Source organism: Triticum aestivum, chromosome 7B (genome assembly GCF_018294505.1).
Source record: "Triticum aestivum cultivar Chinese Spring chromosome 7B, IWGSC CS RefSeq v2.1, whole genome shotgun sequence".
NCBI lineage: Eukaryota > Viridiplantae > Streptophyta > Magnoliopsida > Poales > Poaceae > Triticum > Triticum aestivum.
The window spans coordinates 214,959,015-214,981,637 of NC_057813.1; the positions used below are offsets into that span (position 1 = coordinate 214,959,015).

General features: G+C 44.4%; 1 protein-coding gene across 2 annotated transcripts; it reads right to left on the bottom strand.

The window, feature by feature from the left end:
• Positions 1-20,875: 20,875 nt before the first annotated feature.
• Positions 20,876-22,623, bottom strand: LOC123161279 (BTB/POZ and MATH domain-containing protein 1-like). Of its 2 annotated transcripts, none has more exons than XR_006480640.1 (3): positions 22,507-22,623; positions 21,281-22,356; positions 20,876-21,198 (listed from the first exon to the last, which is right to left on the bottom strand). XR_006480640.1 is itself a non-coding variant. In XM_044579128.1 (3 exons), the coding sequence occupies exon 2, from the start codon at positions 22,313-22,315 to the stop codon at positions 21,338-21,340; it is 978 nt and encodes a 325-aa protein (XP_044435063.1). In that variant the 5' UTR covers positions 22,316-22,356; positions 22,507-22,623; the 3' UTR covers positions 20,876-21,198; positions 21,331-21,337. The 2 variants fall into 2 exon arrangements, 1 of the variants encoding a protein (XP_044435063.1); XM_044579128.1 differs by having other exon boundaries at positions 21,331-22,356.

Below are 22,623 nucleotides of genomic sequence, written 5' to 3' on the forward strand. Positions count from 1 at the left end.
TTGGTGTAGGTGCCACAGGAACAACTTCCTGTGCCCTGCTACACACTTGTTGAAGTGACGGTTTAATAACCTCATCAAGTCTCCACCATCCTCCCACTCAACTCTTTCGAGAGAAATCTTTCCTCGAGAAAGGACCCAATTCAAGAAACAATCCATATTGCTTTCGGATCTGAATTAGGAGGTATACCCAACTGTTTTGGGTGTCCTATGATGATGCATTTTATCCGCTTTGGGTTCGATCTTATCAATCCTGAAACTTTTTCACATAAGCATCATAGCCCCAAACCTTTAAGAAATGACAACTTAGGTTTCTCTAAACCATAGTTCATACGGTGTCATCTCAACGGAATTACGTGGTGCCCTATTTAAAGTGAATGTGGTTGTCTCTAATGCCTAACCCATGAATGACAGTGGTAATTCGATAAGAGACATCATGGTACCCACCATATCCAATAGGGTGCAACTATGATGTTCGGACACACCATCACACTATGGTGTTCCAGGCGGTATTAATTGTGAAACAATTTCCACAATGTCTTAATTGTGTGCCAAAACTCGTGACTCAGATATTCATCTTTATGATCATATCATAGACATTTTATCCTCTTGTCACAATGATCTTCTACTTCACTCTGAAATTACTTGATCCATTCAATAATTCAGACTTGTGTTTCATCAAGTAAATATTCTCAACATCTACTCGAATAATCCGTGAAGTAAGAACATAACGATATTCATTGCATGCCTCAGCACTCATTGGACTGCACACATCAAAATGAGTTACTTCCAACAAGTTGCTATCTTGTTCCATCTTACTGAAACCGAGGCTTTTCAGTCATCTTGCCCATGTGGTATGATTTGCATGTCTCAAGTGATTCAAAATCAAGTGAGTTCTAACGGTCCATTTGCATGGAGTTTCTTCATGCATATACACCAATTGACATGGTTCGCATGTCTCAAACTTTTCAAAAATGAGTGAGCCCAAAGATCCATCAACATGGAGCTTCTTCATGCGTTTTACACCAATATGACTTACATGGCAGTGCCACAAGTAAGTGGTACTATCATTACTATCTTATATCTTTTGGCATGAAAATGTGTATCACTACGATCGAGATTCAATAAACCATTCAGGTTTAATACTAATCTTGATGGTAGAGGAAGCGTGCGATGTTTGATCACATCAAACTTGGAAACAATTCCAACATATATCGTCAGCTCACCTTTAGCTAGTCTCCGTTTATTCCGTAGCCTTTTATTTCGAGTTACTAACACTTAGCAACCGAACCGGTATCTTAATACCCTGGTGCTACTAGGAGTACTAGTAAAGTACACATTAACATAATGTATATCCAATATACTTCTATCGACTTTGCCAGCCTTCTCATCTACCAAGTATCTGGGCTAATTCTGCTCCAGTGGTTGTTCCCCTTATTACAGAAGCACTTAGTCTCGGGTTTGGGTTCAACCTTGGGTTTCTTCACTAGAGCAGCAACTGATTTGCCGTTTCATGAAGTATCCTTTCTTGCCCTTGACCTTCCTGAAACTAGTGGTTTCATCAACAATTGATGCTCCTTCTTGATTTCTACTTTCGCAGTGTCAAACATCGTGAATACCTCAAGGATCATCATATATATCCCTGATATGTTATAGTTCATCACAAAGCTCCAGCAGCTTGGTGGCAATGACTTTGGAGAAACATCACTATCTCATATGGAAGATCAACTCCCACTTGATTCAAGTGATTGTTGTACTCAGACAATCTGAGCACAAGCTCAACGATTGAGCTTTTCTCCATCAGTTTGCAGGTTAAGAAAATCGTCGGAGGTCTTATACCTCTTGACGTGGGCACGAGCCTGAAATCTCAATTTCAGCCCTCGAAACATCTCATATGTTCCGCGACGTTTCGAAAACATCTTTGGTGCCTTAACTCTAAACCGTTTATCTGAACTATCACGTAGTTATCAAAACGTGTATGTCTGATGTTCGCAACATCCACAAACGACGTTTGGGGTCCAGCACACTGAGCGGTGCATTAAGGACATAAGCTATCTACTGTCCGCATAATCGCTACTATCAACTTTCAACTATTTTTCTCTAGGAACATAACTAAACAGTAGAACTAAAGCGCGAGCTTACGACATAATTTGCAAAAGGTCTTTTGACTATGTTCAGGATAATTAAGTTCATCTTATGAACTCCCACTCACATAGACATCCCTCTGGTCATCTAAGTGATTACATGATCCGAGTCAACTAGGCCGTGTCCGATCATCACGTGAGACGGACTAGCCAACGTCGGTGAAAATCTTCATGTTGATCGTATCTACTATACGACTCATGCTCGACCTTTCGGTCTCCGTGTTCCGAGGCCATGTCTGTACATGCTAGGCTCGTCAAGTTAACCCTAAGTGTTTTCGCTGTGTAAATCTGTCTTACACCCGTTGTATGTGAACGTAAGAATCCATCACACCCGATCATCACGTGGTGCTTAGAAGCGACGAACTGTAGCAACGGTGCACAGTTAGGGGAGAACACTTCTTGAAATTGTTGTAAGGGATCATCTTATTTACTACCGTCGTTCTAAGTAAACAAGATGCATAAACATGATAAACATCACATGCAATCAAATAGTGACATGATATGGCCAATATCATTTTGCTCCTTTTGATCTCCATCTTCGGGGCTCCATGATCATCATCGTCACCGGCATGACACCATGATCTCCATCATCATGATCTCCATCATCATGTCTCCATGAAGTCGTCTCGCCAACTTATTACTTCTACTACTATGGCTACCGGTTAGCAATAAAGTAAAGTAATTACATGGCGTTGTTCAATGACACGCAGGTCATACAATAAATTAAGACAACTCCTATGGCTCCTGCCGGTTGTCATACTCATCGACATGCAAGTCGTGATTCCTATTACAAGAACATGATCAATCTCATACATCACATATCATTCATCACATTCTTGTTGGCCATATCACATCACATAGCATACCCTGCAAAAACAAGTTAGACGTCCTCTAATTGTTGTTTGCATGTTTTACGTGGCTGCTATGGGTTTCTAGCAAGAACGTTTCTTACCTACGCAAGACCACAACGTGATATGCCAATTGCTATTTACCCTTCATAAGGACCCTTTTCATCGAATCCGTTCCGACTAAAGTGGGAGAGACTGGCACCCACTAGCCACCTTATGCACCAAGTGCATGTCAATCGGTGGAACCTGTCTCACGTAAGAGTACGTGTAAGGTCGGTCCGGGCCGCTTCATCCCACAATACCGTCGAAACAAGATTGGACTAGTAACGGTAAGCATATTGAACAACATCAACGCCCACAACTACTTTGTGTTCTACTCGTGCAAAGAATCTACGCAATAAACCTGGCTCTGATACCACTGTTGGGGAACGTAGCAGAAATTCAAAATTTTCCTACGTGTCACCAAGATCTATCTATGGAGAGACCAGCAACGAGTAGAAAGAGAGTGCATCTACATACCCTTGTAGATCGCTAAGCGGAAGCGTTCAAGTGAACGGGGTTGATGGAGTCGTACTCGTCGTGATTCAAATCACCGATGATCCTAGTGCCGAACGGATGGCACCTCCGCGTTCAACACACGTACAGCCCGGTGACGTCTCCCACGCCTTGATCCAGCAAGGAGAGAGGGAGAGGTTGAGGAAGACTCCATCCAACAGCAGCACAACGGCGTGGTGGTGGTGGAGGAGCGTGGCAATCCAGCAGGGCTTCGCCAAGCACCATGGGAGAGGAGGAGTAGGGAGAGAGGTAGGGCTGTGCCAGAACTTCGTGTGTAGCTCCCATGCGCCTCCCCACTATATATAGGGGTGGAGGGGCTGGTTTCTTGCCCTCCAAGTCCATTGGGGCGTTGGCCAAGGTGGGAGGAAAGAAATCTCATTATTTCCTTCCCCACCGATTGTTATCCCCCCTTTTTAGGGATCTTGATCTTATCCCTTCGGGATATGATCTTATTCCTTCTAAGGGGGGATCTTGGTGCGCCTTGACCAGGGGTGTGGGGCCTTGCCCCCACTACCCACGTCCATGTGGGTCCCCCCATGCAGGTGGGCCCCACTCCGGAACCTTCTAGAACCTTCCCGGTACAATACCAAAAAATCCTGAACATTTTCCGATGGCCAAAATAGGACTTCCCATATATAAATCTTTACCTCCGGACCATTCCGGAACTCCTCGTGACGTCCGGGATCTCATCCGGGACTCCGAACAACATTCGGTAACCACATACAAACTTCCTTTATAACCCTAGCGTCATCGAACCTTAAGTGTGTAGACCCTACGGGTTCGGGAGACATGTAGACATGACCGAGACGTTCTCCGGTCAATAACCAACAGCGGGATCTGGATACCCATGATGGCTCCCACATGTTCCACGATGATCTCATCGGATGAACCACGATGTCAAGGACTTAATCAATCCCGTATTCAATTCCCTTTGTCTATCGGTATGTTACTTGCCCGAGATTCGATCGTCGGTATCCAATACCTTGTTCAATCTCGTTACCGGCAAGTCACTTTACTCGTTCCGTAACACATCATCCCGTGATCAACTCCTTGGTCACGTTGCGCATATGATGATGTCCTACCGAGTGGGCCTAGAGATACCTCTCCGTTTACACAGAGTTTCTTCATCTTGCCCACATGGTTCGCATGTCTCAAACTTTTCAAAAACGAGTGAGTCCAAAGATCCATCAACATGGAGCTTCTTCATGCGTTTTATACCATTATGACTTACATGGCAGTGCCACAAGTAAGTGGTACTATCATTACTATCTTATATCTTTTGGCATGAAAATGTGTATCACTACGACCGAGATTCAATAAACCATTCCTTTAGGTGCAAGACCATTGAAGGTATTATTCAAAAATAGAGTAACCATTATTCTCCTTAAATGAATAACTGTATTGCGATAGACATAATCCAATCATGTCTATGCTCAACGCAAACACCAATCTCGGTGGTAGAGGGAGCGTGCGATGCTTGATCATATCAACCTTGGAAACACTTCCAACATATATCGTCAGCTCACCTTTAGCTAGTCTCCGTTTATTCCGTAGCTTTTATTTCGAGTTACTAACACTTAGCAACCGAACCGGTATCCAATACCCTGGTGCTACTAGGAGTACTAGTAAAGTACACATTAACATAATGTATATCCAATATACTTCTATTGACCTTGCCAGCCTTCTCATCTACCAAGTATCTAGGGTAATGCTGCTCCAGTGGTTGTTCCCCTTAGTACAGAAGCACTTAGTCTCAGGTTTGGGTTCAACCTTGGGTTTCTTCACTAGAGCAGCAGCTGAATTGCCGTTTCATGAAGTATCCATTTGTTCCCTTGCCCTTCTTGAAACTAGTGGTTTCACCAACCATCAACAATTGATGCTCCTTCTTGATTTCTACTTTCGCGGTGTCAAACATCATGAATATTTCAAGGATCATCATATCTATCCCTGATATGTTATAGTTAATCACGAAGCTCTAGCAGCTTGGTGGCAATGACTTTGGGGAAACATCACTATCTCATCTGGAGGATCAACTCCCACTCGATTCAAGTGATTGTTGTGCTCAGACAATCTGAGCACAAGCTCAACGATTGAGCTTTTCTCCCTTAGTTTGCAGGCTAAGAAAATCGTCGGAGGTCTTATACCTCTTGACGTGGGCACGAGCCTGAAATCCCAATTTCAGCCCTCGAAACATCTCATATGTTCCGCGACGTTTCGAAAACGTCTTTGGTGCCTCTACTTAAACCATTTAATTGAACTATCACGTAGTTATCAAAACGTGTATGTCCGATGTTCGCAACATCGACAAACGACATTGGGGTTCAGCACACTGAGCGGTGCATTAAGGACATAAGCTTTCTACTGATCGCATAATCGCTACTATCAACTTTCAACTATATTTTCTCTAGGAACTGTAGCAACGGTGCACAGTTAGGGGAGAACACTTCTTGAAATTTTGTAAGGGATCATCTTATTTACTACCGTCGTCCTAAGCAAACAAGATGCATAAACATGATAAACATCACATGCAATCAAATAGTGACATGATATGGCCAATATCATTTTGCTCCTTTTGATCTTCATCTTCGGGGCTCCATGATCATCATCGTCACCGGCACGACACCATGATCTCCATCATCATGATCTCCATCATCGTGTCTTCATGAAGTTGTCACGCCAACGACTACTTCTACTTCTATGACTAACGCGTTTAGCAATAAAGTAAAGTAGTTTACATGGCGTTCTTCAATGACACGCAGGTCATACAATAAATAAAGACAACTCCTATGGCTCCTGCCGGTTGTCATACTCATCGACATGCAAGTCGTGAATCCTATTACAAGAACATGATCAATCTCATACATCACATATCATTCATCACATTCTTCTTGGCCATATCACATCACATAGCATACCCTTCAAAAACAAGTTAGACGTCCTCTAATTGTTGTTGCATGTTTTACGTGCTGCTATGGGTTTCTAGCAAGAACGTTTCTTACCTACGCAAGACCACAACGTGATATGCCAATTGCTATTTACCCTTCATAAGGACCCTTTTCATCGAATCCGTTCCGACTAAAGTGGGAGAGACTGGCACCCGCTAGCCACCTTATGCACCAAGTGCATGTCAATCGGTGGAACCTGTCTCACGTAAGAGTACGTGTAAGGTCGGTCCGGGCCGCTTCATCCCACAATACCGTCGAAACAAGATTGGACTAGTAACGGTAAGCATATTGAACAACATCAACGCCCACAACTACTTTGTGTTCTACTCGTGCAAAGAATCTACGCAATAGACCTAGCTCATGATGCCACTGTTGGGGAACGTAGCAGAAATTCAAAATTTTCCTACGTGTCACCAAGATCTATCTATGGAGAGACCAGCAACGAGTAGAAAGAGAGTGCATCTACATACCCTTGTAGATCGCTAAGCGGAAGCGTTCAAGTGAACGGGGTTGATGAAGTCGTACTCGTCGTGATTCAAATCACCGATGATCAAGTGTCGAACGCACGGCACCTCCGCGTTCAACACACGTACAGCCCGGTGACGTATCCCACGTCTTGATCCAGCAAGGAGAGAGGGAGAGGTTGAGGAATACTCCATCCAGCAGCAGCACAACGGCGTGGTGGTGGTGGAGGAGCGTGGCAATCCTGCAGGGCTTCGCCAAGCACCACGAGAGAGGAGGACGACTTGGGAGAGGGGGAGGGCTGCGCCAGAACTTCGTCTATAGCTCCCATGCGCCTCCCCACTATATATAGGGGTGGAGGGGCTGGTTTATTGCCCTCCAAGTCCATTGGGGCGTTGGCCAAGGTGGGAGGAAAGAAATCTCATTATTTCCTTCCCCACCGATTGTTACCCCCCCTTTTTAGGGATCTTGATCTTATCCCTTCGGGATATGATCTTATTCCTTCTAAGGGGGGATCTTGGTGCGCCTTGACCAGGGGTGTGGGGCCTTGCCCCCACTACCCACGTCCATGTGGGTCCCCCCATGCAGGTGGGCCCCACTCCGGAACCTTCTAGAACCTTCCCGGTACAATACCGAAAAATCCCGAACATTTTCCGGTGGCCAAAATAGGACTTCCCATATATAAATCTTTACCTCCGGACCATTCCGGAACTCCTCGTGACGTCCGGGATCTCATCCGGGACTCCGAACAACATTCGGTAACCACATACAAACTTCCTTTATAACCCTAGCATCATCGAACCTTAAGTGTGTAGACCCTACGGGTTCGGGAGACATGTAGACATGACCGAGACGTTCTCCGGTCAATAACCAACAGCGGGATCTGGATACCCATGATGGCTCCCACATGTTCCACGATGATCTCATCGGATGAACCACGATGTCAAGGACTTAATCAATCCCGTATTCAATTCCCTTTGTCTATCGGTATGTTACTTGCCCGAGATTCGATCGTCGGTATCCAATACCTTGTTCAATCTCGTTACCGGCAAGTCACTTTACTCGTTCCGTAACACATCATCCCGTGATCAACTCCTTGGTCACATTGCGCATATGATGATGTCCTACCGAGTGGGCCCAGAGATACCTCTCCGTTTACACGGAGTGACAAATCCCAGTCTCGATCCGCATAAAACAATAGATACTTTCGGAGATACCTGTAGTTTACCTTTATAGTCACCCAGTTACGTTGTGACATTTGATACACCCAAAGCACTCCTACGGTATCCAGGAGTTACACGCTCTCATGGTCGAAGGAAGAGATACTTGACATTGGCAAAGCTCTAGCAAACGAACTACACGATCTTTGTGCTATGCTTAGGATTGGGTCTTGTCCATCACATCATTCTCCTAATGATGTGATCCCGTTATCAACGACATCCAATGTCCATAGCCAGGAAACCATGACTATCTGTTGATCACAACGAGCTAGTCAACTAGAGGCTCACTAGGGACATATTGTGGTCTATGTATTCACACGTGTATTACGATTTCCGGATAATACAGTTATAGCATGAATAAAAGACAATTATCATGAACAAGGAAATATAATAGTACTTTTATTATTGCCTCTAGGGCATATTTCCAACACCTTCAAGATGCTAAGGACAAAGGATTGGCTCAAGCTCAAAGCACTAGACTCTACATTTTACTTTTAGTGATCCAAGGTCACATTGAGTCCATAGGAAAGCCAATACTATTAAGAGGGGGTGAGGTGTTGCTTAATGGCTTGCTTGCTCAAAGTGCTTAGTGATATGCTCCAAAGCCCTCAACCACTTTCTCACATCCACATATGTCCCAAACCAAAAGTCAAACTCGGCCCCACCAAATCTTTCTATCTGGCGCCACCGAGTTCTCTTAACATAGCCACTGCCAGAAACCCTAATCAAGTCGGTCTCACCGATGGGATCTCAGTCTCACCGAGATGGGCTTGCAAACTCTCTGTTGCCTATTGCAACAATTTCGGTTCCACCGAGGTATGCAATCGATCCCACCGAGTTTGCCTGGCCAACTCTCTGTTTCACTTATTTCCCAAATCGGTCCAGCCAAGTTTGTGTAATTGGTCAAACCGAGTTGAGGCTTTACCCTAACCCTAGCACATCGGTCCTACCGAGTTGATCATATCGGTCCCACCGAAATGCATAACGGTCACATTATGAACTAAATCGGTCTGACCGAGTTTCACGATTCGGTCCCACCGAGTTTGGTAAATTGTGTGTAACGGTTAGATTTTGTGTGGAGGCTATATATACCCCTCCACCCACTCTTCATTCGTAGAGAGAGCCATCAGAACATGCCAACACTTCCAACATACATTTTCTGAGAGAGAACCACCTATACTTGTGTTGAGGTCAAGATATTCCATTCCAACCACATAAATCTTGACCTCTAGCCTTCCCCAAGTTGGTTTCCACTCAAATCATCTTTCCACCAAATCCAATCCTATGAGAGAGAGTTGAGTGTTGGGGAGACTATCATTTGAAGCACAAGAGCAAGGAGTTCATCATCAACACACCATTTGTTACCTCTTGGAGAGTGGTGTCTCCTAGATTAGTTAGGTGTCACTTGGGAGCCTCCGTCAAGATTGTGGAGTTGAACCAAGGAGTTTGTAAGGGCAAGGAGATCGCCTACTTCATGAAGATCTACCCAAATGAGGCAAGTCCTTCGTGGGCGACGACAATGGTGGGATAGACAAGGTTGCTTCTTCATGGACCCTTCATGGGTGGAGCCCTCCGTGGACTCGCGCAACCGTTACCCTTCATGGGTTGAAGTCTCCATCAACGTGGATGTATGATAGCACCACCAATCGGAACCACGGATAAAAAATCTCCATGTCTCCAAATTGCGTTTGCACACTCCAATCCCATCCCTTTACATTCTTGCAATTTGGATGCTTTACTTTCCGCTGTTCATAGACTTTGTCATGCTTGCTTGATATGTATTGTGAATGTTAAAACTTGTGCCAAAACTCCACTTCAACTTAAAGAGATTAAAAACTGCAACGTTTCTTACTTAGAGTCTATTCACCCCCCCCCTCTAGACACCTCTTCTCGATCCTTTCAATTGGTATTAGAGCTTTGGTCTCCATTGCTTTGGTTTAAATACCATTGGAGGAAGATGGATGAGTCTACTTTGGGGAGTCTTATACATAGAGTGCCTATACTTTACGAAGGGTATTTTCATGAGTGGAAAAATGAGATGCTTGTGATTTTCAATGAATATCATTTGAACAAGTACATTACTAGCCCTTGTGCACCTCATGTTGATCCTATGCATCCTACCCTTGATGAGTTAATTGACATGATTCACAATCTTAGAACTGTTGATCTTATCACTAGACGTTTGCCTAGAAACTTGATAGGTTGCTTGCCTACTCTTAAGTGTGCCTACACCATATGGAAATTTCTTGAGGAACGTTTTCCAAATTATTCCTTGCAAAATCTAGATGAAATTCTCCATAAGTCTATTGCCTTGAGCAAGATGAATTCCAATGATCCTAAGTTTGGTGATTGTCTATTTGAGCTTACAAATCTTATGCGTGCCAAAGGAGATGTTGGAATTATTAGCAATATTATTTCCGAAGCTATTAGAATTCATAAAGAAGATCATTGTCACACTCATTCTAATGAATCGCCCTCTCTAGGAGTTGATCCATCACATGACAATGTTGAACATGGATACTATGATGAGGATGATGATAGTGACTTTGATCTTGATGATGCAATGAGACACTTTGGTCTTATGGCAAATCTTCGAGGATACATGGCAGGAGGAAAGGAATGGGTTCTTGATAGTGGATGTACCGATCACATGACCGGAGATAAATATATGTTTCGTGAGCTTGCTGAAAATGACGGCCCTCGAAAGTATGTCACTTTTGGTGACAACTCAAAGGGTAAGGTGGTTGGCCTCGGTAAGGTGGCCATATCACATGATAGCTCCATACAAAACATCATGCTCGTTGAATCTCTTGGGTACAATTTACTTTCAGTATCTAGACTTGTTGATTTCGGTTTCAATGTCCTATTTACTGAAGTAGATTGCCAAGTGTTTCGAAGAGACAATCATAAAATGGTATTTACCGGTATACGTAGAGGTGATCTTTACATTGTTGATTTCACTAAAAAAGCTCAACCTAGAACTTGCTTAATTGCTAAATCTTCTAAAGGTTGGTTGTGGCATAGACGGTTAGGTCATGTGGGCATGCGAAACCTTGACAAGCTTATTAAAGGTAATCATATCCTCGGCGTTAACGATGTCATATTTAATAAGGATAGACTTTGCAGCGCTTGTCAAGCAAGTAAACAGGTTGGAGGAAGGCATCCCGTGAAGAACATCATGACCATGAGGAGACCGCTCGAGCTACTTCACATGGATCTTTTCGGTCCCAACACTTACAAAAGTCTCGATGGAAATTCTTTTGGTCTAGTTATAGTTGATGATTTTTCAAGATTTACGTGGATGTTCTTTCTCGATGATAAATCGCAGGTCCAAAAGACCTTCAAAAACTTCGCTAGGAAGTCCCAAAATCAATTTGAAGTGAAGATCAAGAAGGTTCGCAGCGACAACGGAATGGAGTTCAAGAACACAAATGTGGACACCTTTCTTGACGAAGAAGGGATTTCACATGAGTTCTCGGCTATGTACACACCTCAACAAAATGGAGTTGTTGAGAGGAATAACCGGACTCTTATTGAGATGGCGAGAACGATGCTTGATGAGTACAAGACTCCAAAACACTTTTGGGCGGAAGCGGTAGAGACAGCTTGTCATGCAACAAATCGCTTGTATCTTCACAAGCTACTCGACAAAACGTCATACGAGCTCCTCACCGGTAACAAACCCCAAGTTGGATACTTTCGAGTATTCGGCTCAAAGTGCTACATTCTTGATAAGCATCATCGTTCTAAATTTGCTCCTAAATCTCATGAAGGTTTCCTACTTGGTTATGTCTCAAACTCTCACACTTACCATGTCTACAATAATTTCACCCGAAAGGTTGAAGAGACGGTAGATGTGAAGTTTGATGAATCTAACGGCTCGCAAGTAGAGCAATTGTCAATTGATGTAGGAGACAAAGACCCTTCGGAAGCAATCCAAGACTTGTCTATTGGCAAGATTCGTCCAACGGAGGTGAAGGAGAGTACCTCGTCCGTCCAAGTGGAAGCTTCCACCTCACAACAAGGTGAACCAAGAGTTGATACAGAAGCATCCACAAGTGGGACACACCAAGATGAAGAAAACGAGGAAGTACACCAAGATGAACATCAACAACCTCCTTCTCCACCACGACAAGAGAACGGCAACGTCAACAATGAAGAAGGCCAAGAAGAAGAACAAGATGAAGAAGATGTTCCACCCAGATCCAAGCAAAAGCTTCCACGAGTTCGAGCAAGAGTCGCCAAAGACCATCCCGTTGAGCAAATCTACAATGATATCCAAACCGGCAGAATCACTCACTCTAAAACTCGGTTGGCTAACTTTTATGAACATTATTCATTCATCTCTAGGATTGAACCTATGAAGGTTGAAGAAGCTTTGGAAGATCTGGATTGGATAAACGACATGCATGAAGAACTACACAACTTTGAAAGAAAGCAAGTATGGACATTGGTCGAGAAGCCCAACAAAAACCACAACATCATCGGTACCAAATGGGTGTTTCGCAACAAGCAAGATGAAGATGGACAAGTAGTTCGCAACAAAGCACGTCTCATCGCCCAAGGCTACACTCAAGTCGAAGGTATGGACTATGGTGAGACATATGCCCCCGTTGCTAGACTTGAGTCCATTCGCATCTTACTTGCCTATGCTAATCACCATGATATCACATTGTACCAAATGGACATTAAAAGTGCTTTTCTAAATGGTGAAATAGAGGAGGAAGTTTATGTTAAGCAACCTCCCGGCTTTGTCAATCCTAAGAAACCTAATCATGTTTACAAACTTCACAAAGCTGTTTATGGTCTTAAACAAGCTCCTAGAGCGTGGTATAAATGCTTGACCAAGTTCCTTATTGAAAAATGCTTTGAATTGGAAAAAATGATTCTACTCTTTTTACTAAAAGGGTTAATGGAGAACTATTTGTGTGCCAAATCTATGTTGATGATATTATATTTGGTTCGACTAACCCTCACTTTAGTGAGAAGTTTGGAAAGCTAATGTCGAAGAAGTTTGAGATGTCTATGATGAGTGAACTCAAATTCTTTCTCGACTTGCAAATCAAGAAAACTAAGGAAGGTACCTTTGTCTCTCAAACAAAGTACACCAAGGACTTATTCAAGAAGTTCAATATGCAAGAATGCAAAGGTATGACTACACCCATGCCTACTGGTGGACATCTTGATCTGACCAAAGATGGTGAACTGGTTGATCAAAAGGTTTACCGCTCCATGATTGGTTCATTGTTATATCTATGTGCCACTCGTCCCGATATTATGGTAAGAGTGTGCATGTGTGCACGACATCAAGCGGCCCCTAAAGAATGTCATCTTAAGGATGTGAAAAGTATAGTGAGATACTTAATACACACACCAAATTTTGGCATTTGGTATCCTAAGAGGTCTTCTTTCGATCTTGTTGGTTACTCCGATTCGGACTATGCCGGAGACAAGGTTGATAGAAAGTCCACTTCGTGTACTTGTCAATTTCTTGGTAGATCTCTTGCGTCTTGGTCCTCCAAGAAACAAAACTCGGTATCCTTATCCACCGCCGAAGCGGAATACATTGTCGCTGGTTCATGTTGTGCTCAATTACTTCGGATGACCCAAACTCTCAAGGATTATGGGATATATGTGAAACATGTAACATTGCTTTGTGGCAATGAAATTGCTATAAAGATCCTGTGTAACACTCTCAAACTAAGCATATTGAAGTCTGTCATCATTTCATTCGAGATCACGTTGCCAAAGGGGACATTCATCTTAAGCATGTTCGTACCGATAAGCAATTAGCGGATATATTCACCAAACCGCTTGATGAGAAAGTCTTTTGCCGTTTGAGAGGTGAATTGAACATCATTGATGCTTCAAACTTGGAGTAGGAACTCCATTTGGATACATGCAAGGCATGAGCCTTTGACTAATCCTTGATATTTCTTTCATGTTGCTATTTATATGTCTTGGATATATTTGCACCCTTGCATGCTATCTAACCCTTGTAGGTACTTGGATGAATCTAAATCTATGAGATTGCAACCCACTCACATCTTGAGCAAATTTCTACATCACCAAGTCTCTACACAATGGTGGTTGAAGACAAGGAAGCACGAAACCCTTCAAACATATCCTTTGACAAATTCTATATTAAGTTTTATGATTGTCATTTTGGATACACAAGTGCTCTTCCTTGCAAGACTAACCCATGTAGGTAGATTAACTCAAACTCCAAGTGGAGCTCCCAACTCTTGATGAGCTACATCAACCTTGAGCAACCCACACAAGTTCAACTACATGATCACGATCAACACCACCACCCAAGGTATGTTATTCCATCTTAGAGAAGCTTTACTCCAAGTCATGAGTCAAAGCAACTCAACAAGATGTGAATACATCAAGATGCTAAAACGAAAAATGGTAACCCCATTTTGAGCTTAAACAATGAGTATGACCTATGATCAAGTGATCTCACTTGCCTCCTAAGTCAATATACTCTAACACAGGTGACGTTGTCGCCGACCAATTCTAGATGAAGTTCTCTTGTGTTCTTTTCTGCGCTCTTGCATTTGTCTCATGCATATTTGTTTCCCCTTTCAAAAAAACTTCATCTAGATTTCTTTTCTGTTTCTCTTTGTTCTGCATTCCCTGCATCCAATTCTTTGCAAATCTTTCAGTTAATTCCTTGCAAATCCTTGTGAGATCTTACTTTACTAGTGAGCTGAGGTGACAAGTGTTTTCTCTGTGATGAACTCGGTCACACCGGTTTGTTGTTTTCAGTCCAACCGAATTGTTTCGGTGCAACCGAAGCACACAACTCGATGCCACCGATTTCACTGCAGGAAAGACAGCTTGCCACTTGTTCCTGCATTCTTTTTGATCCAGCTCCACTCAATGATTCTTGTCCTCTACTAGCATCACATTTGACTTGCTGCTTTGTTCTGTGAATCAAGGACCAAACCCATTTGTAACAAAAATCCAGAAAAACCCTTCTTGGAAATTGATGTCAAAGGGGGAGAGAGAGATCACATCAAAGCTTAATCATTTCTACAGGGGGAGAGAATACTCAAGGGGAGAGAGTTCTTCTACAAGGAGACAGAAGTATCACTTCAAAAGACCCCAGATGTTTGGTGTTCAAGAGGAGAGAAGTCACATGTCTTTAAGAGGGGAAAGACATGTTCATATTTGATTGTTTGCATTAGCTCTGTTTCTTTTCTTTGCTCTGGTTTTCTGTTCCCTATCTTCTCTCAGTATCCCATGCTAGATTCAGGGGGAGCAAGACATCTAAGGGAAGGAAACCCTTGAATTCATTGCACATCTTTACCTTTGGGGACATGACTATATCCAATGGGGTACTCAGTACTCACTCTCTACATGTCATCCCAGTCTTGGTACTCGTGTGGTTTCTTTTGTTTGATCTGGCTAGTAGGTGTATCTGTGTTATCTAACCTTGTTTACGCAGGTCCATTCCTTCCTAAGCCAACTCAAGACCACAAGGTAAGTATATGCATCAAAGTCATGTGTATGAGGATTTCTTGCTGATGTACATACTGTTTGCAAGAAGGACTCATGAGAATGAAGGTACATTTCCTATATTCACATCATTTGCTCTCATGCATATAGCCAAGATACATGTAACACATTGCATACTCTGTGTCGGAGTAATGGGCCACGGGTAGCCTAACCCGAGTCCCTGAGCCTTTCAAGACTTTGGGCCGGCTTCGCCCCACGAGACTCCAGAATGAAGCGCCGCCTTCCGATGGCCGGCTGGCTCAACGGCCGGCTGCCCGAAGATGGCCGAGCACCGGCAGACGGCACCAAGACGGGCCGACTCCAAGCAGACGGCCTCCGTAGAGGCCAGCTTCGAGCAGGCGGCCACCCGGCGCTCTCAGAGTCTGCGCCCCTCATCAAGAGGACAAGACAGGGTGAGGCTACAGTGTAGTCCCTCACCCCCGAATCCCGGGTTTGGCATGGCCACAATGTCCCATACAGGCGGAGATCTCCACACGACGCGGTGCTATTGCCACTCCACCCTCGACGTCACCCCTGTCAGGCAGGGCCTGCTCCCACGATGGCCTGTCGGTACGGCTCGTAGGCGGCGGGCCCTACTAGGCAGCGAGGGCCCGGAGGGCGGCCGAGCCTGACCAGTCGGATCCAAGGGGATCCGGCTCCTAGCGGGCAGCCGGATCCTTCCTCGAAACCTGAGAGCCATTTACCAGACTAGACACGACGAGGGTACAGTGATCTCCCACCAGGCGGCGGGACTGTAGCCATGCCTTGCCCAACCAAGCCTGCGTCATTAGCATCACAGCTATAGTGATCAGCCACCAACCAGACCCGCCAGCGGCGGAAGCGGCCTGTCGGCTCCGTACCAGACCAGTCGGAGGGGCCCACCAGGCGGCGGGCCCCAGCTGCTGGCGGAGAAGCCGACGACCAGAGACGCTGACGACCGGGTCCTACACCCGGCCAAGTATTGTACCCCTGGGGGGTAGGCCTATATAAACCCCCCAGGGCACCCATGCAAAGGGTTCCCAACCTGTTAGAACTAGACTCATACCTAGAGGAAGAAGAGAGCTAGCCCTGCCTCCTTCTACCTCTAGCATACAGCTCGAGGAGCACCATTGTACTCACTAGTGCCTTAGTGGTCATGCGGAGACCCCGCAGAGTAGGACCAAGGGTTTTATCTCCTAGGAGAGCCCCGAACCTGGGTAAAGTGCGCCGGTGTTCGTGTCTACGCCTCATCCCGCTTCCAGACACCGGTGACGTTCTACTCGCTCCCACCATGATAAGCCATCCTTTGGCATATGTCGCACCCAACCCCCGACACTCTGTCATGCTTATGCATTCACATGCTCCTATATTCCATAATTACACGATTGCATACATGTAGGGGGAGCCTATGCATGTTACATGTCTTTCCAAAGCTTTACTTGTTATTCTCTATATCTTTATCTAAAGCTTTGATGTATGTTGTCAACAATTACCAAAAAGGGGGAGATTGAAAGGACAAGTGCTCCGTGGGTGATTTTGGTAATTAATGTCAACATATCTCTTGTTGGACTAATACTCTTACCTAGTATGTTTCAGATAAGTTCAACAATGGAGTGGCATGGACTAGAGGATGTGGAACCCCTTCAAGATGCTAAGGACAAAGGATTGGCTCAAACTCAAAGCACAAGACTCTACATTTTACTTTTAGTGATCCAAGATCACATTGAGTCCATAGGAAAGCCAATACTATTAAGAGGGGCTGAGGTGTTGCTTAATGGCTTGCTTGCTCAAAGTGCTTACTGATATGCTCCAAAGCCCTCAACCACTTTCTCACATCCACATATGTCCCAAACCAAAAGTCAAACTCAGCCCCACCGAATCTTTCTATCCGGCGCCACCGAGTTCTCTTGACATAGCCACTGCCAGAAACCCTAATCAAGTCGGTCTCACCGATGGGATCTCGGTCTCACCGAGATGGGCTTGCAAGCTCTCTGTTGCCTATTGCAATAATTTCGGTCCCACCGAGGTATGCAATCGGTCACACCGAGTTTGCCTGGCCAACTCTCTGTTTCGCTTATTACCCAAATCGGTCCCATAGAGTTTGTGTAACCGGTCAAACCGAGTTGAGGCTTTACCCTAACCCTAGCACATCGGTCCTACCGAGTTGATCATATCGGTCCCACCGAAATGCATAACGGTCACATTATGAACTAAATCGGTCTGACCGAGTTTCACGATTCGGTCCCACCGAGTTTGGTAAATTGTGTGTAACGGTTAGATTTTGTGTGGAGGCTATATATACCCCTCCACCCACTCTTCATTCGTAGAGAGAGCCATCAGAACATGCCAACACTTCCAACATACATTTTCTGAGAGAGAACCACCTATACTTGTGTTGAGGTCAAGATATTCCATTCCAACCACATAAATCTTGACCTCTAGCCTTCCCCAAGTTGGTTTCCACTCAAATCATCTTTCCACCAAATCCAATCCTATGAGAGAGAGTTGAGTGTTGGGGAGACTATCATTTGAAGCACAAGAGCAAGGAGTTCATCATCAACACACCATTTGTTACCTCTTGGAGAGTGGTGTCTCCTAGATTGGTTAGGTGTCACTTGGGAGCCTGCGTCAGGATTGTGGATTTGAACCAAGGAGTTTGTAAGGGCAAGGAGATCGCCTACTTCATGAAGATCTACCCGAGTGAGGCAAGTCCTTCGTGGGCGACGACCATTTTTCATGGTTTGAAGTCTCCATCAACGTGGATGTATGATAGCACCACCAATCGGAACCACGGATAAAAAATCTCCATGTCTCCGAATTGCGTTTGCACACTCCAATCCCATCCCTTTACATTCTTGCAATTTGCATGCTTTACTTTCCGCTACTCATATACTTTGTCATGCTTGCTTGATATGTATTGTGAATGTTAAAACTTGTGCCAAAACTCCACTTCAACTTAAAGAGATTAAAAACTGCAACTTTTCTTACTTAGAGTCTATTCACCCCCCCCCTCTAGACACCTCTTCTCGATCCTTTCATATTCATTCCAATCATAAGTGCGTAGAATTCCAAGTAATGGATGACATGCCAGCGATGACCTCTCCCACATAAAAACTTGCTATAGATCTAGTAACTTAGCCAATTGCTTAGGGACAATTCCACAATTTCTACCGTCACTTTTGCACGCTTGCTATACTAATCTAATTGCACTTTTATTAAAATAGCACCTAACTTTTATTTTCATGTTCTTTATTATCTTGCAAACCTATCCCTTTACACCTACAAAGTACTACTTTTATTATTGTTCTAGATAAAGAGAACATTAAGTGTGCGTAGAGTTGTATCGGTGATCGATAGAACTTGAAGGGAATATCAATTCTACCTTTAGCGTTGGGTTCGACACTCTTACTTATTGAAAAGGACTACAATTGTTCCCCTATACTTGTGGTTTATCAGCTATTTATAGCTTGGCGCTCCCACCAACGCGCCACTCGCGAAAGAGTGCAATGGTAATTTTCCAAATGAAAACATGCGCACTGGTTCTCTGAAGAACCTAGGGCAACTTCAAGGACTGAGTTCCCTAACGCCTTAGTGAAGAAACTAATTCTAGTGACACTTAAGAACTAGACATTGAATCCTAGACCACGTTGATTCTTTGAATGTATTCAACTTAGTTAGTGAAGCTAGTAGGTTCACGTGAAAGTAGATTCCAAGTCTTCACCATGTGTATAAAAATGGGCTATGTTTGAGAAAAGTAAAGAATCTCAATCTTACTTCACAATCTGAACCCCTCTTAATAGTACGGGTTGGCTTTTGAATCAATGAACAAATGGATAAACATTTCTACCTAACATCTATTGTTTCTTCACTAAGAAAACTCAAGACTTTAGTGTTCCCTAAACAATTTTAGAGGTCGAAATCCTTTGGTTAAACAAAATCATTAGGGACAATATCATCTTTGTACACTCGGTAAACATGCTAGTCCCTTAATTGTTTGTCATTAATCATCAAAACCCACTAGGTGAAACTAAATTCTCCTACAGTCACCAAATTTACCAAATCAATTGGAGATGCTCTCATAACCTCCTCCACGTGTCCAAGATTAGTGTCGTGAGAGGCTTGTTCATATGTTCGCCTTGCAGTGTAACCACTTGCAATTTGACCTCCTCCGCTACCACCGTCATGGCGGCAAACCCTTCTGTCTTTGATTTGGATCGGGTAGGCCGACGTCACCGGTAGGAAAGTCGACATCCATCTCCCGGACCCCGAAGTCAAGACCCATATCCACTCATTTGCTACTTCCCTCAACTATGGGGCCACAAGAGAAGATAGATGTGGCACCATATCCAACGCTAACGATCTGGGGTATCTGAGGCCTTGGCAGAGTGCAGAATCGAGAACTGGAGTGCATATTGGAGGATTTGTGGTGCGTGAAGGTTTCCAGATAGGGCCCCAAGACTGCACGCTTCCAACCAAAGAGTCATGAACTTCCAACTCCGAAAACTTCAATCTTACAACTAGAGAACTACAAGCTTCCAACAAAAAACATGAATTTCTTGACAAGATATCCAAACACATTGAACTAACTTGGTCTCCCAACTGATGTTCAGGAACTTACACCAAAAAATAGCTTCAAAGTGAATGAATCACATCTTCCAACATATGGACTAGGAGCTTTCAACTATAAACAAAACACATTTCGTAAAAACCATAAAGATGTCCCCAAAATCCTAGAACAACCACCACCTTCCCAATCTGGTGTAGACTTCGCCAACGTGGCAGCCCCTGGAGGGCACGTGCTTCATTTTCGACTATGAAGAACAAGGGGAAAGGAAAGGAGGTTGCTCACTAGCTGGCCATGGCAGTGGCAAACGTAAGGTGAATAGCTATTATTGGCATGACACAAACATGAGAAGATGGAGCTGTGGGCAGCGTGAGGAAAACATGAGAGGAAAGGGTCTTGAATGCCGGAAGGATGAGGTGCCAGGGGAATGAAGTAAGGAAGGAAGGAGGGGACTACGTGTGCCCAGCAAAAGACGTGCTAGTGTTGGCTATGTGAAACTCTTATCGTTAGCTATATATGGTTTTCAATAATTATCATATAGCTATCCCTAAACTAAGTGAAACGATTGTTAGGAAATCATGTGGAATGTTAAAATTGATAACTGATGAAAATAAGGCACGGCAATTCTCTCATTTTAACTGAAGAATTTGCACGGGCACCCAGAGGCTTTTTCATTGCAAAACCAAACTTATAGAAGTTTGAGATAGTTTATAAGGGACCATGGAGTTTTTTTTGAGGGGCCATGGAGTTAAGACAACGCATAGTTACATTATCAGAAAAGCCGAAATGGACATCCAAAAACAAGCTTCAGGACAGTGTGCACATCCAGGATAAAATGGTGCAGAACCGAAAGTAGCATACAAAGCTTCAGGACAGTGCACATCCATAGCTCTGTATCTGAACTGTACCACGATTTCCTCCATGTCCCCTTACTTGCCAGTATCACTTGGCAACGATTTTTTTCCGTCTAATCCAGTGCTGCAAAAGGAACAGTTTGAAATCAACCTCCCATATGATATAGTAGTCCCTAAACTAAGCCCAAAATATCATAAAACCGTACCAAAGCAATCCTTGACGCCTGAAACATAAGTGGAGATGCATCCCACTAACCTATGTCTCAACTCCCAACCTTCGCTCTCAGCTCAGCACGAATAGAGGGGAATTTATGCAACAAGCTAATGAAACTTTCAGTCAACACAGTCTTCTTGAAATTATCTTTTGCCATAACAAAGTCAATGCACCTGCTCTTCAACTCTTGGCAATTGTATATCTCAGCGCAAGCTAAAGCATCCGCAACCGTATCGACCGACACGCCTTCCCACAACTTCTGAGCACATGCAAGCTTCAACCGGTCCAATGCATACCGATCAGCTGCAGCAAGAAGATGTTTTCCCATATCAGTGACAGAGTCCCCAAGCTCTCTGTCTACAGGCAGGGAATCAGTGTACACGAACCGAAGCAGGGTTTTAAACACCAAAGGTTCAATTTCGTGCAGCGTGGCACACGCCATTGTAGCCTCGGCCATGGGGCCGAAGAGCTCCGCCTTGAAGACCGGTGACCGCGCGGCGAGAATTGCCCGGTGCGCGTGAAACGTCTTGCCTTTCACGCAGAATGAAACATCCGTCCCCTCGGAGCGATCCAGCAGACCGCCAAGATGGCTCTCTATGTCCGAGGATGGCACAGCAATGGAGCTGTCACACAGAACCGTGATCCCACATAAGAATGTAACGCATCCTTTCCGGACGGAACCAGACTCCAGATCGCTTCGGCTTACAAACTCATGCCATCCCCTGCTCCTAGAGCTGATGCCATTAGGTGGGTACACCTTGGTGCATCTTTTTGCACGCCCAGGACCGCCCCTGCGTAGCAGGGAAGCCTCAAAGATGGCCTTGACAAATTTGGCTTTGCTGACGAGCCGTAGGTACAGAGAGACGTATCTGCCTGTGCTGGTCTTCTTGGTGCCATATGGGTAGCAGTATATCTTCCAGACGTGCCCTCCGGCAAAGATCTCATCGGAGTGGACGACGTCGCCGACTGAAAGGTTCGTGGTTTTTGAATATTCCAGTTCGAACTCGATGAATCCGGAGCCCAGCATCTTGGTATCCGATTAATGCTTGCTAATAGGTTTTCCTCCAACTACGTTTCCAATGTGAAAGAGAAATTATTTGGGTAAACATTACTCTATATCAATCTGACTCCGTTAAAAAAAAATCAATCTGAATCGACCTTACCCTTATATAGAACTGAACAACTGAAAAGAGATCAGAAGAGGTAGGGGTTGCTCACCTCCCACGGCGGCGGCGGCGGTGGTGGTCGGAAACTAAGGCGCCGTCGCCCGTCGGCCGCGCCGTCGTCGTCGCTAGGCCTCCACGGAAGGTCGCGGGCGAATGACCCCCGCCGACT